The sequence below is a fragment of the Mus musculus genome, chromosome 14, assembly GCF_000001635.26.
Source record: "Mus musculus strain C57BL/6J chromosome 14, GRCm38.p6 C57BL/6J".
Lineage (NCBI taxonomy): Eukaryota > Metazoa > Chordata > Mammalia > Rodentia > Muridae > Mus > Mus musculus.
Window position 1 is genome coordinate 31593927 of NC_000080.6, and position 14254 is coordinate 31608180.

General features: G+C 44.8%; 1 protein-coding gene across 1 annotated transcript in view; it reads right to left on the bottom strand.

Moving 5' to 3' along the window:
- Positions 1–13299: 13299 nt before the first annotated feature.
- Hacl1 (2-hydroxyacyl-CoA lyase 1) overlaps positions 13300–14254 on the bottom strand; it is a 33740-nt gene continuing 32785 nt past the window's right edge. The window contains exon 17 of the mRNA NM_019975.3: positions 13300–14117. Within this exon, the coding sequence (NP_064359.2) occupies positions 14085–14117 (33 nt within the window). The 3' untranslated portion in view covers positions 13300–14084. The remainder of the gene's footprint in view (positions 14118–14254) is intronic.

Here is a 14254-nt window from a genome sequence, read left to right on the forward strand (position 1 = left end):
CTTATAAAAAGAAAGCATTTAATTTGGCTTATGGTTTCAGGAGGTTCAAGCCCACGATGGTAGAGAGAAGGAACAGCCAAGAGTTCACATCTTAATCCACAACCATGAGGCAGAGAGAGAGAGAGAGAGAGAGAGAGAGAGAGAGAGAGAGAGAGAGAGAGCGAGCGAATGGGAATTATGTCTTTTGAAACTTAAAAGCCTGTCCCTAGTAACACACCTCCTCCAGCAGAGCCACACCTCCTAATCCTTCCCCAACAGTTCCACCTTCCACCAACTGGGATCAAGTATTCAAATACAAGCGTCCGTGTGGGTCATTCTCCTCCACATCACCACAGCCCACTTCTGACCTCCCAGAGTACCAGCCACACACACTGTACACAGACACAAAACTTCCATATACATAAAATAAAAGAAATTTAAAAGAAATGGAAATAAATCATGATTTCTTCGAGGTCATTTTGTCCCTGTGATTAGAAGGAGGAAGCTTTGAAACCACCTTTTACCTGTCCTTAAACCATGAGGCACACTGGACACTTAGCAAGGGTGGGAGCTTTAACCAATATGGCTGTGTGGGTCCCACCTGACAGATGCCAGTATGCTTGATCAGGATTATCTGAAGGCCCTCGCTGGGTTTCAGTGCTGATGTGGGCCGTGGACTCCACTTCCCACACATGAACAGACACAGCCCCATGCTTGCACAGGGCTTGCTAAACATCCATTCATCGACTGCAGCCAATTTTCTCTGATGTGCCCTAATAGGAGGGAGCTGTGGCATGGGTAATAGCAACCAACAAATAATTTAAAACTAATTTCTCCTTGGTTTGGGAATGCAGCATGTGACTTCCTGGCTGCCGACTGCCTGGCTAATTCAGTTTGCCTCAGATGAATGGGCCTTTACTGAGCTAACAGTACAGCTCAGCCCTGTGCTGAGGTGTGGAAGGAAGACTGCCAAGTGAAATGTGCCCTCCCCAAACTGTCAGACACGGTCACCGGGTGGTTGTGGGGACTTTGCTCACCAAAGGGTTACAAGGGGCCAGCATGTGAACAGAGGTTGGAGTGGGAGGCTGCTCTGCTGGCTGCTAAGCATTTCTGGGAGCAGTACATATACCACACAACTCAAAGCTCAGTTTTTCTATCACCCTCCCTAGAGAGAAGAGAAAGTGAGGCTCCCAGAGGCTGAAACCTACCAAAGCAGAAACAGTCTGGGCACAAGCTCATCATGTGCAAAGCCTTTCCCCACCAGATACTATCTGTCCAAAATGGCAGACCTGTCTTGCAGAATGAATTCTGTACACACACATACAAACACACACACACACACACACACACACACACACACACACACACACACTCACACATACTCACATACACACACACACACTCACACACACATACTCGCACACTTACACACACTCACACACACTCACAACATACATACTCACACACACACCTGTCCCCTAAATGCAAGGAGACCTCAAGACTATGCCGGGGGCAGCCTAGAGACTCCTTCCAGGATGCACAGCTGAAACCAGAGCCCCAGCTGCCACTGTGAGATCTGCCACACCTATTTGTACCAAGGCCACACCTTCCAGGTATTGTGTTATTCACCACAATGAGTCCAGCAAGGATGAGAAGGTGGCCCTGTTCCCAGAGACCTGAGAACTCTCTGGGAGAAGCTTGGTTCCATTTTCCTTAACTTCTTGAAACGTGGACTCTTCATCTGAGCCTTCCCTCTGGGGTCCCACCTCCACCATTGCCTGACAGTTTAGCCAACCTTTTCAAAAGTCCCCAGGTGGTGTCACTGGCCTCCCAAGAGGACCTTGGCTAAGTTAATGCATTATCATTGGTCTCCCAAGAGGACCCTGGCTAAGTCAATGCATTATCATTGGTCTCCCAAGAGGACCTGCACTACAATGGCCTTCTTTACTTGTGTTTCCTATATGGGAAAGGGAGGTAAAATTACCACCCTGGCAAATTTACCAGATGAAACTGGCCAAGATTTTTAAAGATTAAGACCACACAACAAAAAACAAGAACAAACAAAACAAAGTAAAACAATCAACTACAGCTGTTTCAGTGTTTGTCGTTATCACTGGCCTCAATGACTGGAAGGAAGGCAGTTCAGGAAAAAGTAACCGATCAGCAATGTTAGAAATCCACTCCCAGTGTTGTTAATACCTTAGGGGCAGACATTTGATAGTCAGCTTTTTCGCTGCCGTACTAAAATACCTGAGAAAATCAACTTAACAAAAGAAACAACATCTCAGCTAATGGTTTCTCAGTTTGTATTGGTAGGCCCCACTGGGGACTGTGGCAAGGTAGGATGCTGTGTTAGGGAGCATATATATAATAGAGCAAAGATGATGGCCTTGTGGCGACTAGGAAGCAAAAATAGGGGAAGGGTCGGGGTTTAATACACCTTCAAGAACAAACTTCCTTCAACTAGGCCCCACGCCCCAACAATGCCACAGACATTTAGCATATGGGCTCTTGGAGAACATTTAAAATCTATACTGTAACAATAAGAAAACACTGCAGGCTCAGGAAACGCTCACTGGAGGCTTCCCATCATCCTTTGCTTCTGAAGGACGGAGGTAAGGGATGTGCTGAGTGTCAGACCTCTAGAAGCACAGCTGTTTGCCAGTACACTGACCGTTGCTTTTCGAGAACTAGCTTCTGGGTGAGAAAGGAGAAGTCTCTGAGAGTCCCTCAGGACTGAGGCTGTAGATCAGTTGGCAGAGAGCTTGCATAACACGCACAAAGCCCTGGGTTCCATCCCCAGCAGTGAGTAAATGGGACACAGTCATGTGTGCTGTAACCCCAGCTCTTAGACGGTCAAGGAAGTAGGATCAGAAGTTCACGGTCATCAGCTGCATAGTGAATTCGAGGTCAACTAGAGTTACAGGAAATGTCATCTCAAGAAAATATTCATTAGGTATAGAATCCACACACAAAATATGCAAACATTAAACATAAAATACAGTGGAAGTTGAAAACATATTTACATTGACAATGAAACAGATATGTGTCCAGAAACAAATTTAACAAAAGTTCTGTAATGTCAGTATCATAAAACCTTAAAAACCTTGCTGAAGGACAAACACCAACAAGCAAACAAAACAAAACTTCAGGAAACTGAAAGATGCTATTCTCTAATAGAATACCCAGCGGTGGTGGCGCACGCCTTTGATCCCAGCACTTGGAGACAGAGGCAGGAGGATCTCTGCCTTCAAAGACAGCCTGGTCTACAGAGAGAGCTCTGGGACAGCCTGGGCTACAGAGAAACCCTATCTTAAAAAAAAAAACAGACAAACAAACAAAAACAAATGAAGCTTAAAAAATAACAACAAAACACAAAACAAACAAAAAGAAGTAACAAATAAGACACAAAATTTCTCAGATGTCGTTTCCTACTGACTTGACCACTTAGGGACACTGTTTCAACCACAGCTTTTCCTCCTGTATGGAGGGATGCGCTGACCCTGGGGGTTTGCCCCTCCTGGTGGGATGCTCTGGTCCCAGTGAAGTCAAACTTCACCAGCAGTGGCTGTCAGCTCACTTTTCATGCGTAAACCAACCAATCCCAGGCTGAGCACCCCAGTTTTCCCCTTTGTGGTCCACATTTATCTGCTCTCCATTCTGGATCCTCCTGCCCTAAGTTTGTCAGTGCTACTTGGAGTCAACTGGGGACAGCCCCACACTACCCAAGACCTGCCCTGATCGGGTTTCCCCATCTTCGCCTTTTTCTTCTGTCAATGACTCAGTAATGCTCTCTGCTTGAGTGTTGCCTCATGAATCTCTGTGGGATGTGGTACATCTCCTATTCTCCCTTGCCTCTTCTCTCATACATTACATTCTGACCAGTTTCCCCTCCCTCCGCTCCTTCTAGGCCCTCCTTCTCCCCAGATCCACTCCTCCCATTTTCTTTCAGAAAAGGGTAGAACTCCTAATGTTATCAACCAGCCATGCCATATCAAGTTGCAGTAAGACTAGGCAACTGCCCTCATATTAAGGCTGGACAAGGCAACCCAGTAGGAGGACAGGGGTTCCAAAAGCAAGCAAAAGAAATCAGCTCCCGCTCTCACTGTTAGACTCCCACAAGAACACCAAGCTACACGACTGTAACATATATGCAGAAGACCTAGGTCAGAGCCATACAGGCTCCATGGTTGTTGTTTCAGTCTCTGAGAGACCCTATGAGCCCAGCTTAGTTGATTCTGTGGGTTTTCTTGTGGTGTCCTTGACCCCTCTGGCTCCTACAATCCTTCCTCCCCCTCTTCTGCAGGAATCTTCCAGCTCTGCCTAAGGTTTGGCTGTGGGTCTCTGCATTTGTTTCCATCAGTTGCTGGATCGTATCCCTGATGAGGATTAGGGTAGGCTCCCATCTACAAGTACAGCAGAATATCAATAGTAATCATTTCTTTGACTTTGGGGAGTTGGGGTGGCCCAACTAACCTGGGCTCATAGTTGCCTGATCAGAGAAGATGGTCAGTTCAGACTCTCTAGTCCCCATTGTTAGTACTTTTCACTAGGGTTACCCTTGTAGACTCCGTGGAGTTTCCATTACACTAGGTCTCTACATCATTTCCCAAATGCCCTCCAACTCCAATCATCTCTCCCTGTACTCTCTCGCTCCAATCTTTTCCCTCCTGTTCCCACCCCCATCCTCAGTCCACTGGTGAAATCTATTCTATTTCCCCTTCCCAGGGAGATCCATGCATACCACTTGAGCTCTCCTTGTTACTTAGTGTCTTAGTGTTTCCATTGCTGAGAAGAGATATCATGACCAAGGCAACTCTCATAGAGGACAACATTTAATTGGGGCTGGCTTACAGTTTCAGAGGTTCAGTTCATTATCATGATGGCGGGCAGTATGGCAGTGTGCAGGCAGACATGGTGCTGGAGAAGGAGTTGAGAGTTCTACATCTTGGTCAGAAGTCAGGGAGAAGACTATCTTCCAGGCAGCTAGGAGGAGGGTCTTGAAGCCCACCCCCACATTGACACACTTCCTCCAACAAGGCCACATCTACTTCAACAGGTTCAACAGGGCCACACCTCCTAACAGTGCCACCTCCTGGGCCAAGCATATTCAAACCACTACAGTTAGCTTCTATGGCTCTGTGGATTATAGTATGAATATCCTTTACTTATAAGGGAGTATATACCATGTTTGTCTTCCAGGGTCCGGGTTCCTCACTCAGGATGATCTTTTCTAGTTCCATCCATTTGGCAAATTTCATGATATTGTTTTTAATAGAGGAGTAGTATCCCATTGTTTAAATGAACCACATTTTCTTTATCCATTCTTCAGTCAAGGGACATCTGGGTTGTTTTCAGCTTCTGGCTATTACTAATAAAGCTGCCGTGAGCATAGTTGAGTAAGTGTCCTTGTGGGATGGAGGGAGGTGCACTTAAATGGGGGAACTATTTTGGCTCATGGATTCAGAGGTTCCAACCCAGGATGAGCTAAGAATCATGGCAGTTAGGTCGGGCGTGGTGGCGCACGCCTTTAATCCCAGCACTCAGGAGGCAGAGGCAGGCAGATTTCTGAGTTTGAGGCCAGCCTGGTCTACAAAGTGAGTTCCAGGACAGCCAGGGCTATACAAAGAAACCCTGTCTCGAAAAACCAAAACAAACAAAAACAAAAACAAAACAAAACAAAAAGAAGAATCATGGCAGTTAGTGTGCAAGGCAGCTCACCTGTGGCAGACAGGAAGCAGGAAGACCTGAGGAAGAAACAGAGGACATAATACAGGTCTCCTGCACATCCTAGTGACCTCCTCCTTCCAGCTATGCCCCACCTACTTTTGACCACATTCCAGCAAGAGCACATATCATGACTCTGTCATGGATTAATTAACTCCTTGATTAGGTCAGCCCCCTCAGACCTAATAGCTTCACCAAATCCCATTAGCCAGCAATTAAGCCCAGATGTGTAAGCTTCCTATTCAAACCATACTGCTCCACCATTAGCCTGCAAACCCTCATCTCCACTGTATAACCTAAGCTGCATTTAGTACAGTGGCTTTCCTCCTTCCTAATGCTGTGGCCCTTCATGGTGTTATGGTGACCCCCAACCATAACATTATTTCATTGCTACTTCATAACTGTGATTTTTTTCACTGTTATGAATTGTAATGTAAATATCTGATAGATATGAGATCCCCGTAAAAGGGTCCTTTGACCCAAGGGGTGGCGACCCACGGGTTGAGAACCATTCATTTAGTGCATCTTAAATGCCTTAACTGTTAAATGTTAAATGTCTTAACTGTTCTGGCACAGATGAGAAGTCCAAATTCAGCCTCTTCTGAGACTCAAGGTTAAGCTGTGAACCTCATAAAATTAAACAGCAAGTTCCACACTTCCAGATGCAAGTCCAGAGTAAGCATTCCCACTCTAAAAGAGAGGAGCGGGGTATAGAAGACTGGGGTTAAGGCAGGCCAAAACCCAGCAGAGAAACATCACATCTTGCAGCTCTGTGTCTGGCATCTAGGTGCACGGTGTGGTGTGAGACTCAGAGGGCTTAGGTAGACCCACATCGATGGCCTTGCGGTTTGCAGCCCACAGGGTTCTCTCTAAGGCTGGTGTGTGCGCACTGCCCAGACCTTTACTTGGCAGATGGTTCCTGAGGTCTCCACTACCCTCACATCTTTGCACACAAGCCTCTCAGGGACTGCCCGCTGGCATTGCAAGTCTGTCCAGCCTTCTAGTCTGGGTGGACCTCCATGATGTAGTAACATGTGGACTCTGCATGTCTGCATAACCAGCATCATACAGACCAGGGCGATGTTTTCCTTATAGCAGGAAACTCTTGGTTCTAGGAAGATGCAGGGACCTCATAGTGCTTAATCGATGATTGTGGAAACATTTCCCAACGTGGTCTTGTGTGAGCTCTCCTCTCCAAGCAAACTCTGAGTTGAGTTAAAACCTTTGCCCCTGATCACCTGAGGTAGGCTAAGTCCCATTCCCAAGCCCCCGAGGTGGGTACAGTCTCATTCCCACGCCCCTGAGGTGGGTACAGACTCAGTCCTAATACGCAATCTAGGCGTCTTTCCCATCTCCTGGGTATAAACCACTTGCCTTGCTTTTGACAGCCCCAACCTCTTCAACAGCCACACTTTCCTCAACCTTAACGTTACATGGACTTTTTTTTCTGGGAAAACTCCGTTTTTCTAACTTTTCAACTATGCTTTTTGCTCTCAAGCCTTATTTTAAAACTGTATAAAAGCCTCCAGCAATAATTATGCAACAGTCTCCGTGCTGCGATACCTTGAAACTTCCTGTAAAATTAGTTCATTTAAAAAAATCAGTTTTAGGGCTGGAGAGATGGCTCAGTGGTTAAGAGCACTGACTATTCTTCCAGAGATCCTGAGTTCAAATCCCAGCAACCACATGGTGGCTCACAACCCTCTGTAATAGGATCAGATGCCCTCTTCTGGTGTGTCTGAAAAGAGCTACAGTGTTCTCGTATCCATTAAATAAATAAGTAAATCTTTTTTTTTTTAAATCAGTTTCAAAATGTAGAGCATGGGAAATATTTTTCTTAGCTAGAATTTCACACGAGTTGCTTCAATTTTAGTCTCAACAGAGCCCTCATGGGTACTCTCTACTGGTCATATTATCAAGATTCTGGTCCCCTGGTCTCCCACCAGAACCCTGTTTTATTCTTCTAAGCCTTCTTCTGGCCTGCTTCTTCACATTTATTATTTAAACCAGTTTAAAAAGAAAACTCTACAGGAAGTACACGGTCAGGTGGTTACAGCAATGCCGTCAGTTCTCAGTACCACCTTGTCTGAATGAATCAATCTTTTGTCACTATGACCAACTACTTAAAGGAGGGAAGATTTTTGGTTCATGGTTTCAGCCCGTGGTTGGTTGTCGCCATGGCTTTGAGGCCCATTGGAAGGTTGAAATGTCATGGAAGGAGGGCGGGTGGGGAAGCAGCTGCAGTCGTGGCAGTCAGGGAGCAGAAGAGAGGATGGATACGCACCAACAGGCGTCATTCTCTCTCTGAGAAGCTTTTAAAAGGGATTCAAAATTGCACTTATGTGTGTGTGCGCGCGCGCACACACATGAGCATGCATGCTACAGTGTGTGTGAGGGCAGAGAGCAGCTCGCAGGAGTTGGTTGTCTCTGTCTCCCATGTGGGTTCCAGGGCTCAAGCGCGTCAGGTGCGATAGGACACGCCTGTCCCAGCTGAGCCGGTGTCCTTTATTCCTCCCAGCCTATGTGACAGTGCCACCCACACTCAGGGTGAGTTTTCTTCCCTTCATTAATACTCTCTGAAATATTCTCGCTCACACAGACAGCCAAAATGTTTTTTAGAAACATTACAAACATTTACTCATCTTTTACTAAACATCTCTCCATTCAATCCAATCAAGTTGACAAGATTGATCATCACAATTAACAAGTTAAAAAAAACCCAAAAAAACAAAAAAACAAAACAAACAAACCCTGAGTACAAAGAATCACCAAAAAAAAAAAAAAAAAAAAAAAAAAAGAACAAAACAAAAAACCAACAACCTGTGTGAGAGGAGCAGGGTGGCAGGGTGGGGGAAGGGTGGCGAAGCTGATGGAGACTGTGGACACAGGAATGGTAGAACAGGCTTTTGTTTTTTTGGGTTTTTTTTTGGTTGTTGTTGTTGTTTTGTAAAAATGAATATTGTAGGCATAAAATCCAGAAGTTAGCCCTCAAATGTGACAGAAATATTTATTATCACAAATGAACTTAAAATTTGAACTCTATTTTGCCAAGATAGAAACCTAAACTTCAGTTTACTGGGGGCCTCGCCTCCCTCAGCCTCTGTCCCTAGCACTGAGGGGTTTATCAATACCCAGGCATTAGGGCAGGTTTCTGGTCCTTAGAAGATAAGTCCTCAGCCGAGCGTGGTGGCACACGCCTTTAATCCCAGCACTTGGGAGGCAGAAGCAGGCAAATTTCTGAGTTCGAGGCCAACCTGGTCTACAGAGTGAGTTCCAGGATAGCCAGGGCTACACAGAGAAACCCTGTTTCGAAAAAACCAAACCAAACCAAACAAACAAATAAAAAAACCAACCAAACAAACAAAGATGACAGGTCCTCTATCACCTGTGTACTTGTTTAAAAATCTGCTGTGGTTTCCGGGATATATGTCTCCTGAGTTTCTTCCTCCCCGGGATAGTGCTACTCTGTTGCTGTTTGCCTGGTGTAAGTCACCATGGAGCTGACCAAACAGGGGCAAGAGGATGCAGGTCTAGAGGATGGGGGAGGTGACCTGGGTCACACAGGTGCTCACCAACATGGAGTGATGGGAGTTAACTTACCATGACTACTGTGTCCCAGAGATGCTACAGTGTAACAGAGGCGCTAGAAGGGAGGCAGCTTTGCAGAAGTACTGTGGATAGAATGGGTGTGGGTACACAACGCACTACTGCAAGAATAGCAGGAGCTAAGCTGGAGCTGGGGAGAGACCATACCCAGGCCGCCATCAGGAACACTTGGGGACCGAGAGAATAAGTCTTGGGAGAAGAAAACCACATGGCTGGAGATTAACCACACCACAGAGCCAGCTCCAATGACAGTAGGAAAGAAACGATGGATCTTGCACCTCTGTGGGCTATTTCTATGCTATGGGGCAACCTTGCAAGCTTCCCTTCCTACTCTGAAACTGGAGACATTGGAATTTCTAGGTGTGTCTTCCTTTGCTCCTTAACTGGAGGGGTAGTGCACCATCCAAATTTGCTGTGGGGTTTGTTGACCAGGTATCCTTTTTTTTTTTTTCTGGATAGAAAGGCCTTGAGGAGGAGGGAAGATGGAAGATTGTCCAGTGGAAGTCTCATGTAGAGGCAGTGGTGCCTATCAGAGCTGAATCCCTGGCGGTCTTTAGTGTTCTCTCTCGGGCAGGGCAAGGTAGGCCATCAGCTGCTCTCTTCCTCATGATTCAGTTTTAGCTTAGCACCTTCAACCTCCCTCAGCATGAACTCCACCCCTTCTACATCAGGCAGGGCAGGTTTCTCGGCTTTCTGCCAAATCCCCAACTAGAGTTTAACTGGTTTTCAGGCATCTAAATACACTCATATGGTGCTCTAGGGTAGTCTAAGTTTGCATGTATTTCAGGACCTTCTTCATAGCAATGCAGTATTTCCCACACTTAAAAATTACCCAGCTCTTGGGAGGTGGAGGCAGGATTGTGAGTTTGAAGCCAGCCTGAACTACATACTGAGTTCCAGGACAGCTTGGCTAATGGCTGGCAGGGTCTTGCCAAAGCCATTAGGGATGGAAGGGTAAGTAATTATCTTCACTGTTGATTTGTTTTTCCTTTAGTGTGCAAGGGTTATCGTTTCCTTGTAATGGACTTGAGATTTTTCCCTAAGGGGAGGACAAATCTACTGACTTCATTTAATGTCCACAGAACCGCTTTTTACTATGAGCTCTCATACAACTCTTATTTAGCGAACCCCTGCAGACACGGTGACCCACTTTCCTGAAAATATCTACTGTATTTGGGAGGAAGAACCACTTACTTCAAAAATAAACCACTGTGCTTCACCCTGAATCACTGTTAGTTTCCATCTTGTGTTCTCTGCTAAGGGCCCACCTTTCCTAACGACAGTGCATTCATTCTGTATGCCAGGCAAGGCGCTATGGCTTTGGGTAGCTTTTGGGCTCCCCAAATAACCCCATGAAATATGACCAAGCACATCAGTAAAGAAACTGACCTAAGAGATAACATTTGAGTTATTACCAGGACTGTGTAAGCATGGATGTTATTCAGCTATAAGATGAAAATACTTAAGGCTTTGTCTTTGAGACAGGGTCTTGATATGTAGCGCTGGCTGACCTGTAAACCAAGACTCGGTCTCAGAGAAGTCTGCCTGCCTCTGCTTCCCTGGGTGCAGATGGAAGGGGTGTGCTACCATGCTAAACATTATTTATGATTTTGATCATTAACAAACCGATTCATATTAAAGGAGCTTTGGTTTTTGAGACAAAGGGTCTTACTGTGTAGTTCAGGCCAACCTCAAATTTAAGACTCTAATGGTCTATCCTCCTGAGTCCTGGGATTACGATACATACAACTAGAGAGAATTTCTCATATTTCACCCTTCTGAGAAGTAACTCCTATGATAAAACTAACTACAAGGTTGTTTTACAAAATAAGCTGGGAGTAGATGATCAGGTATGGCGTTCTTGGATTGATCTGGGCTGACCTCTGCTGGCCACACTATTAACCAGCCAACATTTTTTTCTTCTTATAAGGATAACACAGTTAGAAAAGGGGGCATTTATCCCTAATAATATCTAGCTAGAGTAATACAGTTCAACTTAAAAATATTAAGCCCGCCACATAATCTGTGTCAAAACTTTGTATTACATTTGGCCGTCAGGCAGGTGTCCATGGGCGGAGGCAATTACCGAGATCATGTGGGCTATCTAAGTTAAATGCTCCTCTGCGATTCCTCCTGCGCAGTTTGGGCTTGGATCAGGGCCCTGTGAGAGCCGTACACTGCTCACTGCAAAACTCTTCCGGGTTCTCATCTAGAGCTAGAAACTTCCCACACAGAGGTGGTCTCTTATGCTACAACTCAGCCAATGCAGACAAATCTAGTGTAATGTTTATATGCTGAATTTTGATATAAAGCCTTGTGCTCTGATTCATGAAAAAAATGCAAAAATAACAGGTACATCCACTTCTAATATTTTAGTTCTAGTCGTCGTCGTCGTCGTCTTTGTTGTTATGATTGAGTGCCTGCGTTTATCTATGTGTACAATGGGTATGCCTGGTTCCTGGAAGGCCAGCAGAGGGCAGTGGATCCCCTGAACTGGAGTTAGAGGCAGTTGTGAGCCTCTATGTGGGGGCTGGGAACTCAACTGGGAGAAATTACCTCTGAGCCATCTCTCCAGCCTCCTATTCTAATATCTTAAAATACAGTTCTGATTTTTTAAAAATGTTTACTTTTAGCTAGAAAGATAGGTTAAAAAAATAAGACTCTTTGCTTAGCATGTACAAAGCCTTAGATTCAATTCCCAGCAACTGCAAAAACACTTTCAATATTTTCTTTTTGTTGTTGTTGGGCATTTATTGATTGATTGATCTATCTATCTTTGTTTTTTTGTTGTTGTTGTTTTGTTTTGTTTTGTTTTCCGAGACAGGGTTCTTCTGTATAGCTCTGGCTGTCCTGGAACTTGCTCTGTAGACCAGGCTGGCCTTGAACTCACAAAGATCTGGCTATCTGCATCCTGAGTGCTAGGATTAAAATCATATGCCACCACTACCTGACTCACTTTTAATATTTCCCAGGAGACAAAAACGACATAAAAATACTTCCATTACTATGTTGCATTAAGTGAAACCCGGGTTAAAATCCTGAAGTTCCAAGCAATATTGCTTGTCGTTTTCCCATAGTTGTGTAAACCCAGTTTGGGTGCACAACCTTATGCCACAACTCTGTCTTTAAAAACTTTTACTTGTGTGTGAGTGCATGCACATATGTGGGTGTGGGTGTGTGCTACAGCCAAAGTGTAGAGTTCAGAGGTCAACTTTGTAGTCTTGGTTCCCCCTTATCTACATTTCTGTAGGTTTTAAGAGATCAGGCTCTGCAAGAGCGCTTTTACACTCTAAATCATTTGCCTGATTTCTTTCTCTTCAATTATTTATTTCTCTATTTATTGGTGGTGCTAAGGATATTAAACTCAGGCTTGGAGTGTTCAAGACAAGTGACCTACTTGAGCCAAATCTCCAGCCTCACTTTTTTATTTTTTATTTTTTTTTGGGGGACAGTCTCTCCATAAGCAGCTCAGCTCACCTTGAGCTCTCAGTGTAACTCAAGCTGGTGAGGGAAACTTTTTAGCTCCCTTATAATTGTAAGGCAACACTATCATTGTGTGGCCTGTCAATGACCAAAATTTTCTTACACAACACATGATAATAAACCATGGATGACTTCCTGGGTCTCAGTGTGGTATGCCTACACGAAGTAGCTAATCTACAGGGGTTAGTATGGAGGTGGTGTGACTTCTCTGGATCAGTGAGTCCTTTCCAGGAAAAACATTCAAGTATATATAGGGCAAGTTCCACAACAACTGAGATTAGACCCAAGTCTTCAAAAATAAAATACAGAATAGACTGAGTTTACACTCTGCGGCAGAGAGGTGCTCTCGGGATGCTGGATGCTGCATCATTTATACAGCTTTTATGTCTTTCTCCAATGCTGGTATTTGGCTATTTATGTGGTAGGATACTGTTAGTCAATCTCCATTCCTTGACAAAGTACTGGGGAAAATCAATTTAAAAGGAAGAAATATTTATTTTGGTTAATAGCCTTTAAGCTTCATTTTATTTTAAATTGTGTGTATATTTGCAACTGTGTGCAGGTGTACGCATGAGAATGTAGCCAAAGGAAGCTGAAGGCATTAAATCCCTCCCCCCCCCCCCAGTCCCTGGAGTTGCAATTACAGGCAGTTGTGAATCACTCACTGTTGCTAAGAACCAAACTCACATCTTCTGCAAGAGTAGTTTGTGCTCTTAACTGTGGAGTCGTCTCTGCAGCCCTCGCTCAGTGGTGGACGTGCCAGTCCATGGTCACTTCGCCCTTTTGTCCATCATGACAGGGGCTCATGAAAGGGCTTGCTCAGCCCAGGGGATGTGGGCTTGAGGAGTGGCATCACGCTGGGAGCTAGTCCCCAGTGACCTCACTCCACCGTCCAAAGTGCCAGGAGCTTCTGACCAAGCCTTTACCACATACCACAAGCCTTTAGATCCAAAATCATGGGGGCTTAGTGGTTAAGAGCGTTGTCTGCTCTTTAAGAGAACCCGGGTTCAATTTCCTGCATGGCAGCTCACCACTGTCTGTAACTTCAGTTCCAGGGGATCTGACACACTCACACTTGAATATACGCACGCAGAACATCAATGCACAATAAAAAACAAAACAAAACCAAAGTTATAACAAATGTCTGGCTTTAGTCAATTTCTTTACTATAAAATACAATTTAAAGTGTATTTTTAAATACAATTTTAGCACTATGGTAATTTTGCTATGAAAAGTAAATTCTACCTTGCGGGAAAGAGAAAATTCCTCATAACCATCAAGTAGTTTATTCACATGTTAGAACGGGTGAGCCAGTGAAAATCCTAGAGGAAAAAAAGACAGCATTGAGGCAGAAGCAATGGCCACATTACACTGTATCCTCACTGTAATCACTTTAAGGACTATACAATATATAGAAGAACTATACAATGGTGGTGAAAGAAGGTTTGTGTTTGGTCTA